Source organism: Capra hircus (genome assembly GCF_001704415.2).
Source record: "Capra hircus breed San Clemente chromosome X unlocalized genomic scaffold, ASM170441v1, whole genome shotgun sequence".
NCBI classification, from domain to species: Eukaryota; Metazoa; Chordata; class Mammalia; order Artiodactyla; family Bovidae; genus Capra; species Capra hircus.
This window is the reverse complement of record NW_017189517.1, coordinates 35,558,370-35,583,120: the sequence shown is the minus strand read 5'-3', so window position 1 is coordinate 35,583,120 and position 24,751 is coordinate 35,558,370. Positions and strand designations below refer to the sequence as shown.

The 24,751-nt window shown below is 43.0% G+C and overlaps 1 protein-coding gene and 1 long non-coding RNA gene across 2 annotated transcripts; one reads left to right on the top strand and one right to left on the bottom strand.

The window, feature by feature from the left end:
- Positions 1–234: 234 nt before the first annotated feature.
- TEX13B (testis expressed 13B) lies at positions 235–1,396 on the bottom strand (the record flags this gene model as incomplete). Its single annotated transcript, XM_018044098.1, is given in 2 exon segments — positions 235–404; positions 407–1,396. Coding segments are annotated over 2 exon segments (615 nt in total), but the record flags the coding sequence as incomplete, so codon positions are not given.
- An 11,990-nt stretch (positions 1,397–13,386) lies between these two features.
- Positions 13,387–17,586, top strand: LOC108634480. The gene is made up of 2 exons (XR_001917638.1): positions 13,387–14,057; positions 15,517–17,586. It is a non-coding gene; the product is annotated as an uncharacterized LOC108634480 (long non-coding RNA).
- The last annotated feature ends 7,165 nt before the right edge of the window (positions 17,587–24,751 follow it).

Sequence of the window (24,751 nt, the reverse complement as noted above, 5' to 3'; positions counted from 1 at the left end):
AGGCGCGGGGGGGGCGGGAGGCGCGGGGGGGGGCGGGAGGCGCGGGGGGGGGCGGGAGGCGCGGGGGGGCGCGGAGGCGCGGGGGGCGGGCGGGCGGCGCGCGGGGGGCGGGGGGCGCGCGGGGGGCGGGCGGGGGGGCGCGCGGGGGGGGCGGGGGGCGCGCGGGCGGGGGGGGGCGCGCGGGGGCGCGGGGGCGCGCGCGGGGCGGCGGGGCGCGGGGGGGCGGGGGGCGGGGCGCGCCGGGGCGGCGGGGGGGCGCGGGGCAGGCGACGGTAATCTCACGGCCTTGAAGATCTTCCACTTCAGGAGGTCCCGCTCTTTCTGCACTTCCGCTAGGCTGGCCTGGGTCAGCTGCAGCCGGAAGGCCGCCTCCTTGCGTTCCACCTCATGCTGTGCGCGAGCAACGTCAGGTCTGAGGCCAACGCCTGAGCTGCCGACCTGTGCAGTCCGGCGAAGTCGTGCAGCCACTGCACCCTGTGCCTGTGTAACTGGCTCTGCTTGTAGGCGAAGCGCACGCCCAGGGCCAGGCTGCTCCAGGCACAGGCCTCTTTGGCCTGGCTGGGCACCAGGCGGTCCTCCAGGATGGCCCTGAGCTTGTCTTCCACCTTCTCCCAGGACAGAGAAAGATTCTCAAGGTAGAACTCAGGGCCTTTCGCGTGCCTGGACATCCTCTCGTTGATGAAAGCCATCACTTTGCCATGCCGGAACCCACTACTGACGTCCTCAGATTTCAAGGCCATGACGACTGAGTGCCTTTGGGGCTTGGCTGGCTCTGTGGGGATGAATGAATCAGTCCCCCTCCCCTCCCCCACCCCATGAATCTCCTCTTCTCCGCTTGCTTCCCCCCACATGGTACACCCTCCTAAAGACCCTTTGCCCTGCCCCAGGACGCCTCCCACCAAACCTCACCTCCTGACCAGTGAGAGTACAGGCCAAACAAAACCGTCTACCACACCCAAAAGGTACCTCTCTCTCCTCGAAGGCACCAAGGAAAGAAAAACTCCGGCCTACCCTTCGAGGTAAAAACCTCGGGAATGTTCCAACTCCCAGAAACTGCGAGGGTGAGGGGGGTGCGTGTAGAAGATTTTCTCCCCTCCCCCAGACATAAGGGAACCTCCTGCAGTATTGCAAGTGTTTGAAGGTGGGAAGAAATAGGAGTGGTCGGAAAAGACTCAGAACCAAGAACATGAAGCGCTTGTAATCAAATACCAAAATTCTCAACCCCCCATCATAATGGTTTGTCCCACTCAGGGGCCGGACCCTTCTAGAGATGGAATATTCTGGAACAGGAAATAGCCCCCATCTCTCAGTGGCCTCGGTTGCCCCCTGGAGGCAGGAAGTGGAACCTGACTACCGCCTCATTCCCCATCGCCTCAGTTCAATTCAGTTCAGTCGCTCAGTCGTGTCCGACTCTTTGGGACCCCATGAATCGCAGCACGCCAGGCTTCCCTGTCCATCACCATCTCCCGGAGTTCACTCAGACTCACGTCCATCGAGTCTGTGATGCCATCCAGCCATCTCATCCTCTGGCGTCCCCTTCTCCTCCTGCCCCCAATCCCTCCCAGCATCAGAGTCTTTTCCAGTGAGTCAACTCTTCGCATGCGGTGGCCAAAGTACTGGAGTTTCAGCTTTAGCATCATTCCTTCCAAAGAAATCCCAGGGCTGATCTCCTTCAGAACGGACTGGTTGGATCTCCTTGCAGTCCAAGGGACTCTCAAGAGTCTTCTCCAACACCACACTTCAAAAGCATCAATTCTTCGGTGCTCAGCTTTCTTCACAGTCCAACTCTCACATCCACACATGACCACTGGAAAAACCATAGCCTTGACTAGATGGACCTTTGTTGGCCAAGTAATGTCTCTGGCCATATCCATTCCCAAAACATGCTCGTGTCTTGAATTTGTTTACTTCCAGCGTGTACCACCTCTGCCACCACTGCCACCACCACCGTTCCCCCACCCCCTCCCCCCCGGCCCTGCTTGCAGCCGTTGTGCACCAGGTTTGTCTCTTGCCCGTACCCTGTCATAAGGACCTGACTCTGTTAGCTTCTGATGGTATTTCCAAGCCTAGAAGATAAACTTGCCAGCTCGTAGGTTGAGTACTACTTTACCACTTACTATATAATGTGCTGTGACTGTCTCAGTTTTTATCTATCAGCCTGAGGACTGAATGACAAAATGTATGTAAAGTAGTAATGTTTTCTCTGGTCCCATGTTTGTAAATAGGTACTTCCCCAGTGGCTCAGACAGCAAAGCATCTGCCTACAACGCGGGAGACCCAGGTACGATCCCTGGGTCGGGAAGATCCTCTGGAGAAGGAAATGGCAACCGACTCCAGTACTCTTTCCTGGAAAATCCCATGGACAGAGGAGCCTGGTCAGCTACAGTACATGGGGTTGCAAACAGTCGGACATGACTAAGCGACTTCACTATATTTTTGTAAAATGTGCAAATCCTCTGTGTGCGCGGGAGCGTGCGCGCACATGCGCAGGAGCATGTGCGCATCCATATGTTTCTATGATCTTGGAGAAAGGAGTGGAAGCATATAGAAAGTGAAAGTGAAGTCACTCAGTCGTGTCCGAGCAAGTGTCTTATATGTATGCATGCATTTAAAGTCTGCAAAGTTACATACCAAAGTTTTAACAGTGGTTATTTTTGGGTGGTAAGGATACAGTACTTTCTCAAAAAATTTTATTCTCTATTTTTCTCTATTGTAAAATTTATTTATAATAAACGTATTATGTTTTTCACATTTCTTAAACTGTTTATTTCTGATAATTTCTGATCATTTAAATACTAGAAAGTAAATGTTTCCCTATATAATCCAACCCTTCCCTCCTACCTGGAAGATAACCATTGTTAACAGTTTGATATTATCTTCCAGTGTTATAAAGTAGCCCATAGCAAGTAACTGACAGTTTCTCAACTGAAGCCTCCCCTCTCTTGCCTCCTGGCTTTTGCACAGGCTGCTTTATGAACAGGTTGTTCCTCAGCGTCGCCTGCTCTCCCCACTCCCATTCTCCTCAACCACCTAATTCCTGTTCAGTCTTTATTACCCTTTCAAGCAGAACTAAAGTGTTCGCGCCTCTTATAAGTATTTCTTGATCCTCCAACCCCTTCCCACAGGCTAGGCTGGATTGTGCCACTTTTCTGTGTCTCCATGGTGCCTTGTGCGTACCACATGCAGTACTTTCCACACTGTATTATAATTCATGATTTTCTAAAAATTTTCCCTATTAACTGGGCATTCCTTGAGGGCAGAATCTAGGCTGCATCTTAATTATTTCTGTGTTTTCACATCTTGCACAGTGGTTAGCACCTAATAAATTAATTGCTGAATGAATTGAAATAATTCATTACGTCAGTAATGAGGCAAACAAGTACCTTCATAGAGAGTTCTATTTTCTCCTCTGAAATGCTTTTTCTCCACACAGACTGATTTTCTGCCACCTCACAGCCTCTTATGGAAGAGACCTTGCCTTAGTGTTTGAAACCAACCAGTATCTGACAGATTTGGGATTTGTAAAAAACACCCTGGAAGATTCTGGAATGAAGTTTCTGTGTGAAGGATTAAAACAGCCAAACTGTATCTTATAGACATTGAGGTAACTGAGAGCAGGAGAATTTGTTGTTTGTGTTCATGTAAATTTTTTGGTTAGTTTCTTTTGTTTTGGGGGAGAGCATGAATAAAGTAATGAGGTCATTAGTATGTTCTCTAAAGGTTGTACCTGCTTCTTGTGGTGCACTAGCAACTGTTCACGGCACCAATCAGTGGCTCACTGAGCTGGAATTTAGTGAAACAAAACTGGAAGCATTGGCTTTGAAATTGCTCCGTGAATGCTTAAAAGATCCAAATTGCAAAGTACAGAAGCTCAAGTAAGTTGTCACTATTAGTTTTCATACTGCAAGAAAAAATTTATAAAGATGCAGCTCAAGATGGATGTTGTATAATCAAAACACATTTCAAGGAGTCATGGAGAGGAAGAACAGTGAAAGTAGCAATGACGTTAATGTCAATAATGAAAACTCACTGAGCAATTCCTTTGTGCTAAGCATTGTGCTGAGTGCTTTGATTTCGTTTAATGTGTACAACAGCTTTGCAAGATTCAGGTTACTGTCCCCATTTTAGCAGATGAGAAACCCAAAAGAAACCCAACAGTATAAGGCTAAATAACATGACAGAGACAGAATAGGAAACCCAGATGTGTCTGACCTCGCAGTCCACATGCATGTGTGGTAAGTCACCTCTGTAATGTCCGACTCTTTGCAACCCTGTGGACTGCAGCCCACCAAGCTCCTCTGTCCGTGGGATTCTCCAGGCAAGAATACTAGAATGGGTTGCCATGACCTTCTCCAGGTGATCTTCCCAACCTAGGGATCAAACCCATGTCTTACATCTCCTGCATTGGCAAGTACATTCTTTACCACTAGTGCCACCTGGGAAGCCCAAAGTCCATGTAATGACTTTGGTAAAAGATTTACCGTATATATATCTTCTTTTCTGAAGAACCCTGACTAATTAGGGTTCTTCAAAGAAACAGAGAGGTGAAATGTGAATAAACATATAGAGAGATTTATTTTAAGGAATTTGTGCTCTCTCAGATTATGGCAGCTGGCAGGTTCAGTATCTGCAGGCTAGGCCAGCAGACTGGAGACACAGGAGAGCTAGTGCTGTCTCCTGGCAGAATTTTCTCTTCCGAGGAGGTCAGTCTTTTCTATTAAACTTTCAACTGATTGGATGAGCCTCACCCACATTATGGAGGGTAAATTGCTCAAAGTGTGCTGATTTAAATGTTCAGTTCAGTTCAGTCGCTCAGTCGTGTCCGACTCTTTGCGACCCCATGAATCGCAGCATGCCAGGCCTCCCTGTCCATCACCATCTCCCGGAGTTCACTCAGACTCATGTCCATCGAGTCAGTGATGCCATCCAGCCATCTCATCCTCTGGCGTCCCCTTCTCCTGCCCCCATTCCCTCCCAGCATCAGGAGTCTTTTCCAATGAGTCAACACTTCACATGAGGTGGCCAAAGTACTGGAGCTTCAGCTTTAGCATCATTCCCTCCAAAGAAGTCCCAGGGCTGATCTCCTTCAGAATGGACTGGTTGGATCTCCTTGCAGTCCAAGGGACTCTCAAGAGTCTTCTCCAACACCACACTTCAAAAGCATCAATTCTTCGGCGCTCAGCCTTCTTCACAGTCCAACTCTCACATCCATACATGACCACAGGAAAAACCATAGCCTTGACTAGACAGACCTTAGTCGGCAAAGTAATGTCTCTGCTTTTGAATATGCTCTCTAGGTTGGTCATAACTTTTCTTCCAAGGAGTAAGCGTCTTTTAATTTCATGGCTGCAGTCACCATCTGCAGTGATTTTGGAGCCCAAAAACATAAAGTCTGACACTATTTCCACTGTTTCCCCATCTATTTCCCATAAAGTGATGGGACCAGATGCCATGATCTTCGTTTTCTGAATGTTGAGCTTTAAACCAACTTTTTCACTCTCCTCTTTCACTTTCTTCAAGAGGCTTCTTAGTTCCTCTTCACTTTCTGCCATAAGGGTGGTGTCATCTGCATATCTGAGGTTATTGATATTTCTCCCGGCAATCTTGATTCCAGCTTGTGTTTCTTCCAGTCCAGCATTTCTCATGATGTACTCTGCATAGAAGTTAAATAAGCAGGGTGACAATATACAGCCTTGACATACTCCTTTTCCTATTTGGAACCAGTCTGTTGTTCCATGTCCAGTTCTAACTGTTGCTTCCTGACCTGCATACAGATTTCTCAAGAGGCAGGTCAGGTGGTCTGGTATTCCCATCTCTCTCAGAATTTTCCACAGTTTATTGTAATCCACACAGTCAAAGGCTTTGGCATAGTCAATAAAGCAGAAATAAATGTTTTTCTGGAACTCTCTTGCTTTTTCCATGATCCAGCAGATGTTGGCAATTTGATCTCTGGTTCCTCTGCCTTTTCTAAAACCAACTTGAACATCAGGAAGTTCACGGTTCACGTATTGCTGAAGCCTGGCTTGGAGAATTTTGAGCATTACTTTACTAGCATGTGAGATGAGTGCAACTGTGTGGTGTTTGAGCATTCTTTTGCATGGCCTTTCTTTGGGATTGGAATGAAAACTGACCTTTTCCAGTCCTGTGGCCACTGCTGAGTTTTCGAAATTTGCTGGCATATTGAGTGCAGCATTTTCACAGCATCATCTTTCAGGATTTGAAATAGCTCAACTGGAATTTCATCACCTCCACAAGCTTTGTTCATAGTGATGCTTTCTAAGGCCCACTTGACTTCACATTCCAGGATGTCTGGCTCTAGATGAGTGATCACACCATCGTGATCATCTGGGTCGTGAAGATCTTTCTTGTACAGTTCTTCTGTGTATTCTTTTTTTTTTTTTAATTATTTATTTTTTTTTAATTTTAAATCTTCTGTGTATTCTTGCCACCTCTTCTTTATATCTTCTGCTTCTGTTAGGTCCAGACCATTTCTGTCCTTTATCGAGTCCATCTTTGCATGAAATGTTCCCTTGGTATCTCTAATTTTCTTGAAGAGATCTCTAGTCTTTCCCATTCTGTTGTTTTCCTCTGTTTCTTTGCATTGATCGCTGAAGAAGGCTTTCTCATCTCTCCTTGATATTCTTTGGAACTCTGCATTCAGATGCTTGTATCTTTCCTTTTCTCCTTTTCTTTTCACTTCTCTCCTTTTCACAGCTATTTGTAAGGCCTCCCCAGACAGCCATTTGGCTTTTTTGCATTTCTTTTCCATGGGGATGGTCTTGATCCCTGTCTCCTATACAATGTTACGAACCTCATTCCATAGTTCATCAGGCACTCTGTCTATCAGATCTAGGCCCTTAAATCTATTTCTCACTTCCACTGTATAATCATAAGGGATTTGATTTAGGTCATACCTGAATGGTCTAGCGGTTTTCCCTACTTTCTTCAATTTAAGTCTGAATTTGGTAATAAGGTGTTCATGATCTGAGCCACAGTCAGCTCCTGGTCGTGTTTTAAATGTTAATCTTGATTTGAATGTTAATCTCATTTAAAAAGTACCTTCACAGAAACTTTTAGAATAATGTTTGGCCAAAAATCTGGGTACCTTGACAGGCAACTTGATAACATAAAATTAACAATCACAATGTATATTTGGCGTTTTCTATTGTAAAAGCTCTTAAGCATTAAACCTTTCTAAATCCACTTTGAAATTAATTTTTTATTTAAAATACTTCTATTTAAAATTTCTAAATTGGGAAAATATGTATACATGATGTCTTTATGAGCCCTCTTCAAGATTGTGTTTGGAGCCTGGTAACTCAAGAGAAAAATTGAGGACTCAGATGTTGTAGTGTATATCATAGAAATTCTTGAAAGTGATAGCAGAGAAAGTTGATGGGAAACAGTTTAAGGAATTGGACTGCTTAATATGGAGAGACAAAGATCGAGAACACAGGAAAGTCAGTAAAAACCACTTTTTGTGTCTAAGAAGAAATATTATATGGATGATGCTGATGTCTCTCTAAGAATGGCAAATTATTAATTAGTAATGAACTTATAGATAAGAGGAAAGGAAAGATCTTTTGACTGTATTAAGGATGATTATAGCACTTTCTGCTGTAATTTGAAAGAAGATATGAGAGTGATAAAATTCATGCTGGGAATTAAAATGAGATTAGGTCATTTGCTATTTCCTTCCAATTCTTTTCTTTTTGGTGGCAGTCAACATTTATTGAGTTCTCACTGGGGCATACAGTGTTGTGGGGTCAATGTACAAATCCCTGTCATAGGTAAAATGGGGCTGTGACATATTCAAGGATGGGGGTCTCATATAGGTGGACCTTATTATCTTTTCTCATGATGTTTTGCAGGTAGAGAATGAGTGGCCAATTCTGTGTCTTTCTTTTTTTCCAGGTTGTCTGCTAGTTTTCTCCTTGGAAGCTCAGAGACTATTGGCAGATATCTTGCCTCTGTTCTCATTTGCAATCCAAACTTCACTGAGCTGGACCTGAGTGAAAATCTCCTGGGGGACACAGGGGTGAAGTTTCTCCGTGATGGTCTCAGACATTCGAACTGTAAGGTGGAGAAGCAAGAGTAAGTTTTTAGAACTATCTGCTGTCATCTTACAACTACTGAAGTTTTTGAATGCCTGTTCTGTGGCAGGATCTATGCTTGGTGCTTGCCAGAAGTTATTTCACATAATTCATTCCTTGAAATAACTATATAAGGTGGGTTTTCTTAGCCTCATTGTACAGATGAGGAAACTTTGAGGATTGGGGGGGAAAGTGACTTGTCCAACATCACACCACTAAAAATTAGTGTAGTCAGGGACTTCCTTGGTTGGTCCAGTGGTTAAGAATCTGCCTTGCAATGCAGGGACACAGGTTCTATCCCTGGTCCAGGAAGATCCCACATACAGTGGGAAACTAAGCCTGTGTGACACAGCTACTGAAACCCGAGTGCTCTAGAGCCCATGCTCCACAACAAGAGAGGTTACTACAATGAGAAGCCCGTGCACTGCAACTAGAGAGTATCCCCCTACTGTCTGCAACTAGAGAAAGCCCTCATGCAGCAACAAAGACCCAGCACAGCCAAAAATAAATAAATAAATATTTAAAAATATAAATTTATTTATTTTAATTGGAGGCTAATTACCTCACAGTATTGTATTGGTTTTGCCATATATCAACATGAATCCGCCACAGGTGTACATGTGTTCCCCATCCTGAACCTCCCTCCCACCTCCCTCCCCATCCCACCCCTCTGGGTCATCCCAGTGCACCAGCCCCGAACATCCTGTATCATGCATCGAACCTGGACTGGTGATTCGTTTCATATACAATATTATACATGTTTCAATGCCATTCTCCCAAATCATCCCACCCTCGCCCTCTCCCACAGAGTCCAAAAGACTGTTCTGTACAAAAATGGTATAGTCAAGATGTGACTCCAAAATCTATCTTATCCATATCCCATGCTCTCTCCAGTATACAACCATCCTGTGTGTTTACAGGAGTGATGCTAATTAAACATTAACTCTATAAAGAATACTACTATGTGTCCAACACTGGGCTAGATGTGAATGGATTTATCAAGAGGATAGCAAGTGACAAGACTGCCCTTAAAGACACATAGATATGAAACAAAGAGCAACACAGTTGAATGTGTAATCAAGTGCCTAATGCTGTAGAATCATTCAGAAATGTCAGATGAGCCCAGGGAAAGAGAGAAGGTCACTGTGGGCTGGAGCCCTCAGGAGGACACTGTGTAGGTGGTGGGCCAGGAGCTAGAACTTGAAGGATAACTAGGACTTAGCTAAATGAGAAGGCTGGGAAAACATTCCCAGGAAGTTCAATGACAGCAGTGGCTGATTTTTCTTTTTTGTCTCTGGGTAGCTTGAACACATGTTACCTGACAGATGGAAGCTGTGTCTATCTCTTTTCTTTCTTGCAAGTGAGTCAGACTTTAAAAGAGCTGTTTGTGTTTGCCAATTCCCTGAGGGACACAGGAGTACAGCATCTCTGTGAAGGTCTGTGTCTTGTGAATGGTATAACCAAGAATCTTGTGTAAGTGTCTGCTCATCCTTGTCCTTCTCATGGGCATTGCATTTGAGGTTCAGCAGGACTCCTGCCATGGGTAACAGCAACGTTGGCGTCCCCATACCTGCAGGCTTTCTGAATGTTCCCTCTCTCCACTTTGTTGTGAGTCCCTCACCCAAGTCCTAAGCTCTACCCGGAGCCTGACAAGGCTGCTTCTAATTAATAACAAAATTGAAGACTTGGGACTGAAATTGCTGTGTGAAGGATTAAAACAGCCTGACTGTCAGTTAAAGGATCTGGTGTAAGTATCATGGACAAGAGCCACAGGCAGAGTTCCTTGATGTTTGAGCAGCTCCCCAAATTAAATGATTTTTTTTCTGGCCTGGTGATACAATCTCCAACGAAACATGATGACTCGATAATTTAGGGGGAATAAATCTTCCTCTCTCCACAATCTCTGCTTGGCCCTGGCCCAAGGGATTTTTTTTACATGACAAACTGATTTTCTAATGTATTTTTCTAGTGGGTAAACCCAATATCTAAAGTAACCCAATCCTGATGAAATTATGCCAGCCTTATCTATCTTACTTCCTGGCAGACTGTGGACTTGTCACCTAACTGGAGAGTGTTGTCAGCATTCATGCAATTCACTGTACACCAATGGACACCTGAGAGTCCTTGAACTCAGTGCCAGTGCCTTAGGGGATGAAGGCATGCAGCTGTTCTGTGAAGGGCTGAAACGCCCCTCCTGCAAGCTACAGACGTTGCGGTAAGTTCACAGAGACTCCTGTTCGCTGGGCTCTTGTTCCAGCTGTGTATGAAATGGAAGGTCATTATGAAACTTGGGGTAAACGGATTTCTTTCTTGAATCCCCAATTCCCCATAGGCTAGCAGAATGCCATTTCACAGGTGCATGCTGTGGAGCCCTCACCTCTGTCCTCAGCAGAAATGAGAACCTAACATTGCTAGACCTCAGTGGAAATCACCTTAAAGGTTTTGGAGTTCAAATGCTATGTGATGCACTGCTTCATCCCATATGTAAACTACAAACATTCTAGTAAGTTATAGTGGTGGGGGAAGTGGGAGAGAGGGGGTCAGGACAGGTGTTCTGGTTTGGTCATAGCCGTTGCAGTGAGAAAAGAGAACTGAGGACAGACCATGCCTAGGCAAAATATTGAGGTAAGTGAAATAGCCCTTTTCCCTGGACACAGGCAAGGAGAGAGGTAAAGAACAGATAGTCCTAGATGTCATTGCTAAGAAAAGAAACAGAGTGTAGGAAAAAGAGCAGCAAATCCACATTCTGCTAGGTCTCGCTTATGTACTAGATCTGGCATCTACTAGCTATGTGACCATTCTTACTTTACCTTCCTGAACTTTAGCATCCTTATCTATAAAATGGGGCCAACATGAGTAGTGCCTGACTACCTGGTGTTAGCATGGAGATTGGATGAAGCAAGACATTAATTATGAATGTGCAACCCTGGCACATAGGAGGTACTCCATAAATATTAGACCCTTTCCCTTCTTCTAATACCTGATAGAGGGCTTGTGGTTTACATTTTGAGAGCCTTTAAGATGCAGGGGTATGAAGCTATTACAGAATTATAATTATAGAAAGTGGAGGTCATCACCCTTTCAGGTCAGTGTCCATCTGCCAGCTCAGCAGGCTGGCATAACACACAAAGTAATTCTTAATTAGGATATAGCTATTCTCTTTTGGCAGCTAACCAGTGGCCAAATGGCCATTTATTTCTGTCATTCAGAACTGGAACACATAATGGAAAATAACGGCTGAGTGCAAAAATTCCACATTCCAAAGCCAATTTGATGGATTGAAACATAAATGAAAACAGCATAAAGCCCTGATTGCAAGTTTGGCTGAAACAGAAGCTAGTTCTCTACTAGCAAAGTGAAGTCTATTTGACTCCAGAGTATTTATTCACAACATAATAAACCTCAGGGGTTTAGGGACCTCCATGATGTCTTTCTCAGAAAAAAAGGTGACTGGAGTCTATATTGTCAGCAATTTGAAATAAACTCAACAATCAATCCTAATGTTTCTTTAAAGTAATTTAATGTGGTAGCACTCTATAGTATGTAAGCTTCAGCAAAGGTCCTAAATGATATCATGGATAAATTATTTTGAGATGGTACATGCTATTATTTATTTTTTTAATTGTAGATTGTTGCACTGTTTCCTGTCTCTCTCACCCTTTGTCTTAACCAATCTACTTCCACTGTGTTTTCAGGCCAACCTTCAAACCCTTATAACTTGTCAATCTATTATAAGTTGATAGTAGTGTGCAGTAATAGTTCAAAATACAAAAGAAAGGATACACATTCACAGAATAGACACCATACACTGACCTCAAATTTTAAACATTAGAGTGTATATAGACAGACAACACTGAAATCAGTAGAAATATATACTTACCCAAGTAAGGTGAGAGGAAAACTTGATCATTTAATGTGGTAGGCTAGATAGGGGATAAGTCCAGGAGAGCCTCTTTAAAGGGGAGTCCTGTCTGGAAATGGTAAAAGCTGAATGAAGCAGTTTGCTTTCTAAGAACTGCTTGAGTGTGAGGTCTGAATTTATTTCTCATTGTATTTTCCCCTGTAAACATTTTTAGCTCAGTTCTTTGCATTTAGTAAAAACATATAGGAAGCCAGTTATTAATTTTGAGCATCTGAGGGCAAGGCAAGGAAACAGTTAATGATGTGTTCAATATAGACTAGGTGTCTAGACATTCAGAAGATCGAGGGGAAAAAAAGAGGTTGTGGCCTCAGAGTTACCATGCTTACCTTCACTCATTCTGCAAGCATTTGCTGAATATCTACTATGTGCTAGGCAAATGTGCCAGGTGCTAGGAGACAAGAATGAATAACTTGAGACTCGATTTGTACTCTTCTGGGACCGTAGACTTAGTGGTAGAGACAGACACATGAAGTGATGAATGCAATAGGATAATTACAAGATCTTATTTAACTTCTATGCAGAGTACATCATGAGAAACGCCCGACTGGAAGAAACACAAGCTGGAATCAAGATTGCCGGGAGAAATATCAATAACCTCAGATATGCAGATGACACCACCCTTATGGCAGAAAGTGAAGAGGAGCTAAAAAGCCTCTTGATGCAAGTGAAAGAGGAGAGTGAAAAAGCTGGCTTAAAGCTCAACATTCAGAAAACGAAGATCATGGCATCTGGTCCCATCACTTCATGGGAAATAGATGGGGAAACAGTAGAAACAGTGTCAGACTTTATTTTTTTGGGCTCCAAAATCACTGCAGATGGTGACTGCAGCCATGAAATTAAAAGACGCTTACTCCTTGGAAGAAAAGTTATGACCAACCTAGAGAGCATATTCAAAAGCAGAGACATTACTTTGCAGACTAAGGTCTGTCTAGTCAAGGCTATGATTTTTCCAGTAGTCATGTATGGATGTGAGAGTTGGACTGTGAAGAAGGCTGAGCGCCGAAGAATTGATGCTTTTGAACTGTGGTGTTGGAGAAGACGCTTGAGAGTCCCTTGGACTGCAAGGAGATCCAACCAGTCCGTTCTGAAGGAGATCAGCCCTGGAATTTCTTTGGAGGGAATGATGCTAAAGCTGAAGCTCCAGTACTTTGGCCACCTCATGAGAAGAGTTGACTCATTGGGAAAGACTCTGATGCTGGGAGAGATTGGGGGCAGGAGGAGAAGGGGACGACCCAGGATGAGATGGCTGGATGGCATCACAGACTCGATGGATGTGGGTCTGGGTGAACTCCGGGAGATGGTGATGGACAGGGAGGCCTGGCGTGCTGCAATTCATGGAGTTGCAAAGAGTCGGACACGACTGAGCAACTGAACTGAACTGAACTGAAGGGAACTGTGGCAGGGGACAACTCACCCAGCTCAGGAGGCTCAGGACTATAGCCAGGGAAATGGGGGTAACTTTGGAGAAGGGTAAGTCTATACTCAGGAGCTAGCATGAGCAAAGGCAGACAATAAACAGCATATTTTATAGTACTTGATAGGAATACAGGTGGGAAATGTCTAGGAAGTTTGCTATTATGGGAACATAAAGTGCAAAGCAGAATGTGTCAAGAAATGAAACAGGGTGTAAGCAAGGCTTTGTATTCCATGTGTGATTAGTAAGATGTGTTTACAGGATTCTGGGTACAGATTCAGCTGTCACGCTTCTTTCTCACATATCTGAATGTAGTACATTTAAGGGCCTTCCCTCACCTTTCCAAAACTGGTCCTGAAAATGGAGCCACTTTTGCTCCCAAAGCTGGTTGGAAAATCAGTCCACTGCTGGTGCTCTTTCTTACTGCCACATGGCTCTCATCTTGAGGACTGATCTTCCCAATCCCACAGAAGCTTGGTGACTGGACAGTGATGCTCTGACTGATGTGGATCTGGACTCCTAGCTTACATATATTTTAGTCTTCACCCAAATGTGCAGTCATTGTTCTCTAAAATACCATATGTGTCGGAAGGTCTGGGTCTAGAAGAGCTCCTTGCATCAGCCACAGGTATGTATGTGTGAAGCCAGTCCTTGCTAGCAAAAATGTAAGCCCATGAGTTGAGGCAGGAGCCTCACTTACGCCCTCTTCTTTCTTCAAGATATTTTATTTTTGGTGCCTTGGTGCCTTTCCCAGGCACTGGGCCTTGGATAAAGGCCCCCCAAATCACCCTGACACATGTTCTTAATTCTAAATTTGGAAAGAAGGGGTTCGGAGTAGATGGTCTCATTAGTCTCAGGAGACCTCCAGGATTCCTAAGCATATTGGCCTACTTCTCCTCCAGCAGTGAGTTGTACATGTCAGGCGGTAAGACAGCTTTTGCTAAGTTATTCAAAAAATTCTAAACATCTTGTTACACTTCATGGCATTAAATGTTTACTTACCCTACAATTGCATAACTAGCAGAGCTACTCATTTGCCTTTGCTAGATAAAAATTAGCTTCTAGCCATTAAAAACTAAAATCTGTAACTCACTACACACTTGAAAGAGTTTATACCTTCTTTTACAGTCAGTAGGTTTTGATCGGGGATACACCTGTGGAGTTTGAATTACCTGTAGGATATCGTGGGGAGTTTTCTAGTAGGTAGGCAGTTGGGTATAGGATTGTTCCCTGGAGGTGACAGCTGAAGCCATATCAGTGGATGAGATTCCTCTAGAGACATTGAGAAGAGAAGCACTGCTGAGAAACATCCCTGGGGAATTAGCCCTGGACAGTACCAACTTCTGAGAGGTGAGTATGGAAAGGAAACAGTCAGTCCATGGGGTCGAAAGAGTCGGACATGACTTAGTGACTAAGCAACCACCACTTGGAAAGGAAAACCCATAGAGAAAACCAAGAGAGAAAGGTGTCCTGGAAGCTTTGGTAAAAGTGAGTTTCAAGGAAGAATTGCTCAGCAGTATCAAATGCAAAATGATGAGTACTGAAAAGTGTCCTTTGGATCTAGCAATTAAGAGGCCATAGATGGCCTTGTTAAGGGCTATTTTAGTGCTGTGATGGGGTTGGAAATCAGCTTGCAGTGCCTTGAGAAGATGGGAGATAAGGAAGTAGAGAAGGAGTGGAGACTGCTTTCTCAAGATTTTTGTGAGCAGGAGAGGGAATGTCGGGTCGTAGCTGCTGGCGGAGGGTGGAGTAGTTCTCCTTTTCTTCTTTTTTTTTTTTTTTTTTAAGGATAGGCCAGTTTGTAGGCTGAGAGAAAAGAGCTCATAGAGAGGTTAGAGATACAGGACCTTCAGCAAAGGCAAGCGAGGGATAGAAGTGCGAGTTCAGGAGGAAGTTAAGAATTTTCTTTTCTCAGTCTAAGAAAAGGAGTTAAGACTAAGGGAGGAGGCAGATACCAGGGTGGGCCAAGTGACTGAGTGGTGATGTGCCACAAGTGTGAGTGGGAATCTTATCCTTAAAAGACTAAGAAAGGTACTAAAGGCGTCTGTCGGCTTGACTTGACACAAGATTCTTTTTGTTTTTCATAGCGTTGACACAGATCATTTACACGAAGAAACATTCAGAAAAATAGGAGCTTTAAACGTGAGCAAGCCTGGAATCACCTGGTAGTTTCCAAGGAGAGTCCCTGAATCAGCTGCATAGAGACCTCCTCTCTCTCTGGCACCATCTGTAACAGGTGTGCAGTATTCTTGCTCGGAACCTTTGCTGAGGATGCTAGTGTGAGACAAGCAGCAGTGATTCCTTATGTAGAACCATCCACTAAATAGAATGTAAAAGATGAAAGGAAGCACCTTAGTTGAAATCTCTTCAGCAATAATTCCTTACATCAATATATTGTGTTACAATGTTTACTGTTTTTACAAAAACCTCAGGTGGGAAAATAAGGCTCAGAGAGGGTGTGATGAGCTCCAAGTCACACAGCTCATTAGTGGGAGAGTTGGGACTAGCCTTCAACCAGGATTCCCAAAACTTAGACCAGACAGGGAAACAATGGAAAAAAAAAAAAAAAACAACCACGAAGGAGTCCACCGAAAGAGACAAAATACCTGAAATGATTCAAGGACAAGAGGGTGTACAAACACACACATGTTATATATTATGGTGCTGATTTTAAGCAAAACTGTAATTCACAAAAGAAAGTAAGAGGAATGAGTGGATTAATAGGGAAAGGCTTCATGGAGGTAAGACTTAATGTGGGCCTTGAGAATGAAAGGATTATACTGACCGGCAGCTGTGAGACTGCAGACAAAAGGGCCATGTTCATGAGTAGCTCACCAAAAGCACTTAGGAAGAGGGGAATATTTGTGTTAGAGTTTCTTGTGCTGCCATGATATTCATCTTAGGCTTCTGAAGGTGTTCTCCAGTACCCAGTTTCCATCCTCCTTCTGAACTTTCAAGACCTACCCCACGTGTGTGTCCTTCTTCATGGCCGCTTATGACTGACACCTCTCATCCCTCACAACATATTCCATAGCCTAGGATGGATCCACAACCACATGGTTCTATCTCTGCCTGGCTTCCACAAAACACCAGATGAGACAAATGGAGAAAGGGAATGCCAGGCAAGGAAAATATCACAGAGTCTGTGAGACTGACAGAAAAGTAGGCTTACCTCATTAAGGTGTAGAGCTGTCTCTGGAGGCTGCTTGCTAGCTGTGTGACCCTGAATAAGTCACTGGGATTCTTGGAGCCTTAAGCTTTCTAATCTGTAAAATGGGAGTAGATTGGCATTAACCTTGCAGGGCTGTTGTTTCCAGCCTAGTGCCTACCCCACAGTAGGTACTGATTAATGGTAGCTGTTTGTATGAGCCTGCACCTGTAATATAGCTGATATGTGTAGTCTTTGAGCTCCCAGATTTTCTTGCTGTGTAGTTAGTGTGAACTGTGCATTTGAACTAAATGTGTGTGCTGAAGGTGGTAAATCTAGTGGGGAGAGAGACACACAGTGGAAAGTGATTGCAGACAAGAGGTCTAGCCACTCCGTGTCCTCATCTATCATTGGGTACTGTTCCCTGCTGCCCTCGGAGGTAGTAACTCTCAGTTAGGAGACCCGGTCTGGCCTGAGAATGGTCAAGATAGCAATTTGTTTCCAGTTTTCTCAAGTTCTTTCCTTTCGGTTGTTTAACACATTTATTGAGGATTTATTATGTGTCAGGTGTTTTTTGCTAAGTGTTGGGTTTGCAGAGATGAATCTGCCTTTTGCCGTGCACCTTCCCTACCATGTTCTCTGATTGCGCTGGTCCCGCTGTCAGTCTGGCGAATATCTGATAAATCTCAGTCACATTACGAACTCAAAAATATAATGTTAAATGAAAGATTTGCACAATCCTGTGTGTGTGTGCACATGCACTAATGTGTGTATCCTGTTTGTGTACAAAAAGGATAAATATATGTGTCCAGAATGTATAAGGAAGGATATATATGAGAAATTGCTAATAAGAGTTACTTCTGGCAAGAGGAAGTTGGCAAGCAGGGGCACTGGGAGAATAGGAAAGGAACTTTTCATTTTCACCTTTAGTCATCTGTTTTACTAGATTTTTACCATGTGCATGTATTACTTTTATAATTAATAAACTTGGTGTTAAAAATAAAACTCATTCATACTGAGAAGTTATTTTTCTCCTTTTAAACTGTGACAATTTAGAAGATAATATAGGGTATCTATAAACATGACATAAAAACCCAAAGGAAGATAAATATTTGATAATATCAAAATTAAAAATTGCTTCATGGAAAAATCACCATAAAGAGAGTTAAAAGAATATTGATAAGCTGGAGGAACATATTTGGCACACATACAAAGATAAGATTAATATCCATATATAATAACAAATACCCAAATATAAATAACAAATCAGTATGAAAAACATAACATAGAGGACTTTGACTTCCAGCAATAATGAAGTAACAATGAATGGATTTGCTATCTCACATGAACAACTCCAAAAGTGGGCAAATTATGGGAAACAACCATTTCCACACATTGGATAACAGGCAGAGTTGGGACAAATAAAAAGTAGCAAGATGGCAGTTTTGAACAGAACTGTATCACGAGTCATATTAAAGTCAGTGGTTTTATAGCAACCCAATTTAAAGGCTGAGACTGGTAGAATGGAAAAAAAAAAGACTCAGCCATATGCTGCTCATAGATAGTCCACTTTAAATACAAAAACACAAATAGGTTAAACATACAAGCTAGAGTAAGATACACTATGTTAACTCTAATTTTTAAAAAGCTAGAATGACATTATCAGAGAAAGATTGCAAAGGAAAGAATGTAAAGAGATAAAGAGGGCTATTTCATAATAAAGTGGCTAATTGATCATAAGAACACAATAACCCTAAATATATGTGCATTTTAATAACAAATTCAAAATACATGAAGAAAAACTGACTTAACAAGGAGAGACAAATCCATAATTTTATGAATAATGCTGCTGAGTCACTTCAGTCATTTCCGACTCTGCGCGACCCCATAGATGGCAGCCCACCAGGCTCCCCCATCCCTGGGATTCTCCAGGCAAGAACACTGGAGTGGGTTGCCATTTCCTTCTCCAATGCATGAAAGTGAAAAGTGAAAGTGAAGTTGCTCAGCTGTGTCCGACTCTTAGCAACCCCATGGACTGCAGCCTACCAGGCTCCTCCGTCCATGGGATTTTCCAGGCAAGAGTACTGGAGTGGGGTGCCATTATCAATAATGAATAGGCTAAAAAGAAAATAGAAAATTTGAATAGTGATATATTTGACTTAATTGACACCTGTACAACACTCAACCCACAGCAATAGAAAACATTCTTTCTAAATGCACATTGAATATTTACCATATCTGGAGCATATAACAACTCTCAATATTAAAAGATTTAAGTCATATAAAATGTATTCTCTGACCACAATGGAGTTAAATTAAAAATCAGTAAAGCAAGATGTATGGAAAATCTTCCAAATATTTGGAAAAATTTACACACTTGTAAATAATCCATGGCTCAAGAGTGAGTCTCAAGGGAAGTTAGTGTTTTAAAAAGAATGAAAGTGAAAACAGACATACAAATTTGTGGGATATAGCTAATGCAGTACTTAGAAGGAAGTTTATAGCACTGAACCATTATTTTAGAAAAGCTCTTAAATCAATAACCTCAGATTCTATAACAACTAGAAAAAGAAGATCAAATTTAATCCAAAGTAAGCAGAAAAAAAGAGCATAATATATATATACTGTATGATTCCATTTTTATAAAATTATAGAAAATTCAAAGTATTCTATAGTGACAAAAGATTACTGGTACCTAGTGACGGTTGAGAGGCAGGGATTCATAAGGGTGCACAAGAGAACATCTGGGTGTGATGGATGTTCTCTTTCTCTTATTTGTGGTGATTATTTCAGACAAAACTCATCAAATTATACTCTTTAAAATATATCTAGTTTATTGTATATGAATTGCACCTCAATAGAGTTGTAAACACTCTCTCTCACACACACACACAAATGTGTCTGAAAGAGTCATTTAAGAACACCAATTGTCTAAGCCCCTTATTCTATGGATAAGGAGCTTGGAATCCAAAGAGATCAAGGTCACAGCCAATTCATGTTAAGACTGGGATTAGAACTTGTGTCCTTATTCCTGGTCTTGCTCATTTTAGTACACTAAAGGCAGAGTTCAGATCAAAGGAGTACATTGCAAATGGTTTATTTCCAATCCTTTGTGGTAGACAAGTGGGAAGGAGACATGTGCATGATGAAAAGGAGTGACTTCCAGGGTTCTTTCACTGATGTGCCAGAATTGGCTCATACTGGTGAAAGTTGATGGTTACATTTTCAGGAATTTTTCAAGTCAGTTGTTAAAGCCATTTTTAAAAAACCACATGATATAAAGCTGCAATTAAATAAACTTTAATAAAGATAAATATTGTAGAACATGACTTCCTAATTATTTTTATCACATCATCATCTGTGCTCTTGAGGTAATTCACATCTGTTGTATTTGTATAGTGGAAATGTTAAATAATGGTGTTCTGTTCTGCATCCCCTTGGTAACAAAATTGGTCATAGTGGGTGTGTTTACAACATAGAAATAGGCAAATGCTACAAATTAAGGATCGCCCTCCTCTCCTCCCCCTCCCTCAGAGAGCTGATTGTTAAAACTTCAGAGTGTTAGTGCCCAGTCATGTCCGATTCTGTGGGACCCCATGGACTGTAGCCTGCCAGACACCTCTGTCCATGGAATTCTCCAGGCAAGAATACTGGAGTGGGCAGCCATTTCTTCTCCAGGGGATTTTCCCAACGCAGGTATCAAACCTGGGTCTCCTGCATTGCAGGTGGATTCTTGACCATCTAAGCCATCAGTTAAAACTTTACCAACACATTTCTGCCTTAGCACACCATTTTCCCTGCCATTCATTTAAGGCTGGCCTGGAAAGCAACCCATCAGTACCTAACGTCATGCTAGATAAGCAGTGGGCAGTTCTTTTATCTAAAAACAAGTAGGTGGCAAATGCAGGTGGCAACAGACTCTGGATCTGAGGCAAGCAGGGCTCGCTGCTGTTCTGTGCTTAGTCGCTCATTCATGTCTGACTCTTTGTGACCCCATGAACTGTAATCCACCAGGCTCCTCTGTCCATGGGAATTCTCCAGGGAGGAATACTTGAGTGGCTAGCCATGCCCTCCTCCAGGGGATCTTCCCAACCCAGGGACTGAACCCAGGTCTCCTGCATTGCAGGCAGATTCTTTACCAGCTGAGCTACCCAGAAAGCCCAAGCAAGGGTTGGGAAAGCCTAAAAAGATAGAGGATCAGAAAAGGTAATGTCAGTGAGAGTGATAATGAGTGTGAATTGGAAAGGAGATGGCTGCAACTCTGAGGTGTATACTGTGGTTGTGGTGGCGCAGAGAATAAAGAATCTATCTTCAAAGCAGGACATGCAGGTTCAGTCCCTGGGTCAGGAAGATCCCCTGGAGAAGGGAATGGTGACTGACTCCAGTATTCTTGCCTGGGAAATCCCATGGACAGAGGAGCTGGTGGGCTCCAGTCCATGGGGTTGCAAAGAGTTGTACTCACTAAGCCACTAACACTTTCACTTTCACTAGCACTTTGAGGGCATCAAAGTTGTTTATTGGGAAGGACCTGCCTATTTCACTTCATTTTCCTTTTCTTCTGTTCAAGACTCACTCCATCCAAGGGCTAAGTAAGCAGTTCCCTGTGCAAAATGGGAACGTTTTCTTTGCCCAAACACTTTCCTGCTTCTGCCCCCTCCCTTCCACCCAGACTGGTAGTTTTTACAAGCCAGCCTCTCTTGTAAGTTAAGGTGCACAAAAGTGCTGTGCAGGGAGAAAACAAGAAACTATTAGCAGACTGTTAACATCTCGCCCCAGGTTAGTAAATTAGGGCCCGATTGGTTTCCAAGAGTCTAGAACATATAGAACAAGTGAGTTTTAGTGATGAGAACAAGAGAGGGGAAGGTTCTAGAGCACTGGCAGACAATATGGGTGCCTGTGTGTGTGTATCAGTAAAAACCTAAATTAGAGAAGTATGACTTGGGCTTGAAAGGGGGTCACCACAAGCAGATGTCACCCATTTCTCAGTTTTGTTTATGGTTGTTTCAGTTTCTCTTGCTCACTTGTCTCTTTCTTGCTTTTCCAATCCAGGAAATCTTCCTTGAAAAAGTTTCATTCCCAGGACTTCTCTGGAGGTCCAGTGGTTAAGACTCAGTGCTTTCCCTGCCATGGCTGGGGAAATAAGATTCTGTAAGCTGCATGGTTAGCCACCTCCACCCAAAAAAGTTCACTCCCTAGTGTGAATGTATCACACTTTCTTTCAACAAGCCACTCCTTAATCCCCATCAGAATGGTGGGTGGGAGGAGGCATGCCCCCTTTTCTGAAAAAAATAGATAATAATACCAGGTTTCCCAGGTGGCGCTAATGGTAAAGAACCCGCCTGCCAATGCAGGAGATGTAGGAGACTTGAGTTCGATCCCTGGGTCGGGAAGATCCCCTGGAAAAGGAAATGGCAACCCACTCCAGTATTCTTGCCTAGAGAATCCCATGCACAGAGGAGCCTGGTGGGCTACAGTCCACAGGGTTGAAGAGTCGGACACGACTGAGCAACTGAGCACAAAGGTAGCTACACCCACCTCAGAACATACACTGGAGCCACCAGCTGCTTCAGGATCTAGTGCTTGGTCTGAAGCACCTTGACACTATATTTTGCCACCACCACAAATATGCCCCACCAGCCTTTGTTTGTTTAAAACCATTCATTCATTATGATTGTGCTCAGCACCACCAGATTATACACTTTCAAATAGATAAAATGGTATACTTTATGCTATGTGTAATTTACCACAATAAAAAATTATTACACAAAATATTAACTTTTATACAAAGCTTAAGATACATTGCAGGTTTAGAGAAAGTCACTTTCTTGCAAAATAAAAAAAGCTCAAAAGCTAAATATTATAGAGTTCATAATCAGGACAACAGAAACTTTTCCCAAGAGGCCAGCTCTGTCACCACCTCAGCAGTTTGGGAGAGCAGCCTTACTGCAATCATATCTCATGTTCTCATATAGTCATACCTCATTTTATTGTACTTCTCAGATGTTGCATTTTTTACAAATGGAAACTTTATCGAGACCCTGTGTTGAGTCTTCTGTTGGTATCATTTTGCTAACTTTATGTCTTTATGTACATTTGCTCACTTTGTGTCTTTATGTCACACTTTGGTAATTCTCACAAAATTTCACACTTTTCCAGTATTTGTTATGGTGATCTGTGATCAATGATCTTTGATGTTACTACTGTAATTGTTTTGAGGTGCCATGAACTGTGCCCATATAAGATGGCAAAGTTAACCAATAAACGTTGTGTGTGTTCTGACTGCTCCACTGCCCAGCCATTTACCCATCTCTCTTCTTCTCTTCCTCTCCTTGAGCCTGTCTATTCACTGAGACAAAACAATTTTGAAATTAGGCCAATTAATAACTTAACAATGTCCTCTAAGTGTACAAGTGAAAGGAAGTGTCGCATGCCTTTCACTTTAAATCAAAAACTAGAAACAGTTAAGCTTAGTGAGGGAGACATGTCAAAAGCTGAGAAAAACTGAAAGCTCAGCCTCTTGCACCAGTTAGCCAAGTGACGAATGCAAAGGAAATGTTCTTGGAGAGAATACAAAGTGCTACTCCAATGCACACATGAATGATAAGAAAGTAAAACAGCTCTATTACTGATGTGGAGAAAGTTTTGGTGGTCTAGATAGAAGATCAAAACAGCCACAATATTAACTTAAGCCAAAGTCTAATCCCCAGCAAGGCTCTAACTCTCTTCAACTCTATGAAGGCTGAGAGAGGTGGGGAATCTGCAGAAGAGTTTCAAGCTAGTAGAGGTTGGTTCATAAATTTTAGGGAAAGAAGCTGTTTCCATAACATCAAAGTGCAAGATGCTGCTACAAGTCCTGATATAGAACCTGCAGCAAGTTATCCAGATAATCTAGCTACGAAAATTAATGAAACTGGCTATACAAGACAATATATTTTAAATGTAGATGAAACAGCCTTCTATTGATAGAAGACACCATGTAGGATTTTCATAGCTAGAAAGGAGAAGTCAATACCTGGCTTCAAATCTTCAAAGAACAGTCTGACTCCTATTAGGGGCTAGTGCAGTTGGTGGCTTTAAGCTGAAGCCAATGCTCATTTTAGGATTCCAAAAATCCTGAGGGCTTCCCTCATAGCTCAGTTGGTAAAGAATCTGCCTGCAACGCAGGAGATGCAAGAGACACAGGTTCGATTTCTGGGTCAGGAAGATCCTCTGGAGGAAGGCATGGCAATCCACTCCAGTATTCTTGGGATTTTCTTGTGGTGCAGAATCCACCTGCAATGCAGGACACCTGAGTTTGATCCTTGGGTTGGGAAGATTCCCTGGAGAAGGGAAAGGCTACCCACTTCAGTATTCTGGCCTGGAGAATTCTATGGACTGTATAGTCCAGGGGGTTACAAAGATTTGGACATAACTGAGTGACTTTCACCTTAGGCTTCCCTCATAGCTCAGTCGATAAAGAATCTGCCTGTAATGCAGGAGTTCAGTTCAGTTCAGTCACTCAGTCTTGTCCCACTCTTTGCAACCCCATGGACTGCAGCACACCAGGCCTCCCTGTCCATCACCAGCTCCCAGAGTTTACTCAAACTCATGCCCATGGAGTCAGTGATGCCATCCAACTATCTCATCCTCTGTTATCTCCTTCTCCTCCCACCTTCAATCTTTCCCAGCATCAGGATTTTTTCCAATGAGTCAACTCTTTGCATCAGGTGGCCAAAGCATTGGAGTTTCAGCTTCAACATCAGTCCTTCCAATGAACATTCAAGACTGATTTCCTTTAGGATGGACTGGTTGGATCTCCTTGCAGTCCAATGGACTCTCAAGAGTCTTCTCCAACACCACAGTTCTAAAGCATCAATTCTTCAGTGCTCAGCTTTCTTTATAGTCCAACTCTCACATCCATACATGACCACTGGAAAAACCATAGCTTTGACTAGATGGACCTTTGTTGACAAAGTAATGTCTCTGCTTTTCAATATGCTGTCAAGGTTGGTCATAACTTTTCTCCCAAAGAATAAGTGTCTTTTAGTTTCATGGCTGCAGTCACCATCTGCAGTGATTTTGCAGGAGACCCAGGTTCAATTTTTGGGTCAGTAAGATCCCCTATAGAAGGTAATGGCAACCCACTCCAGTATTCTTGCCTAGAGAATCCCATGGACAGAGGAGCCTGGCAGGCT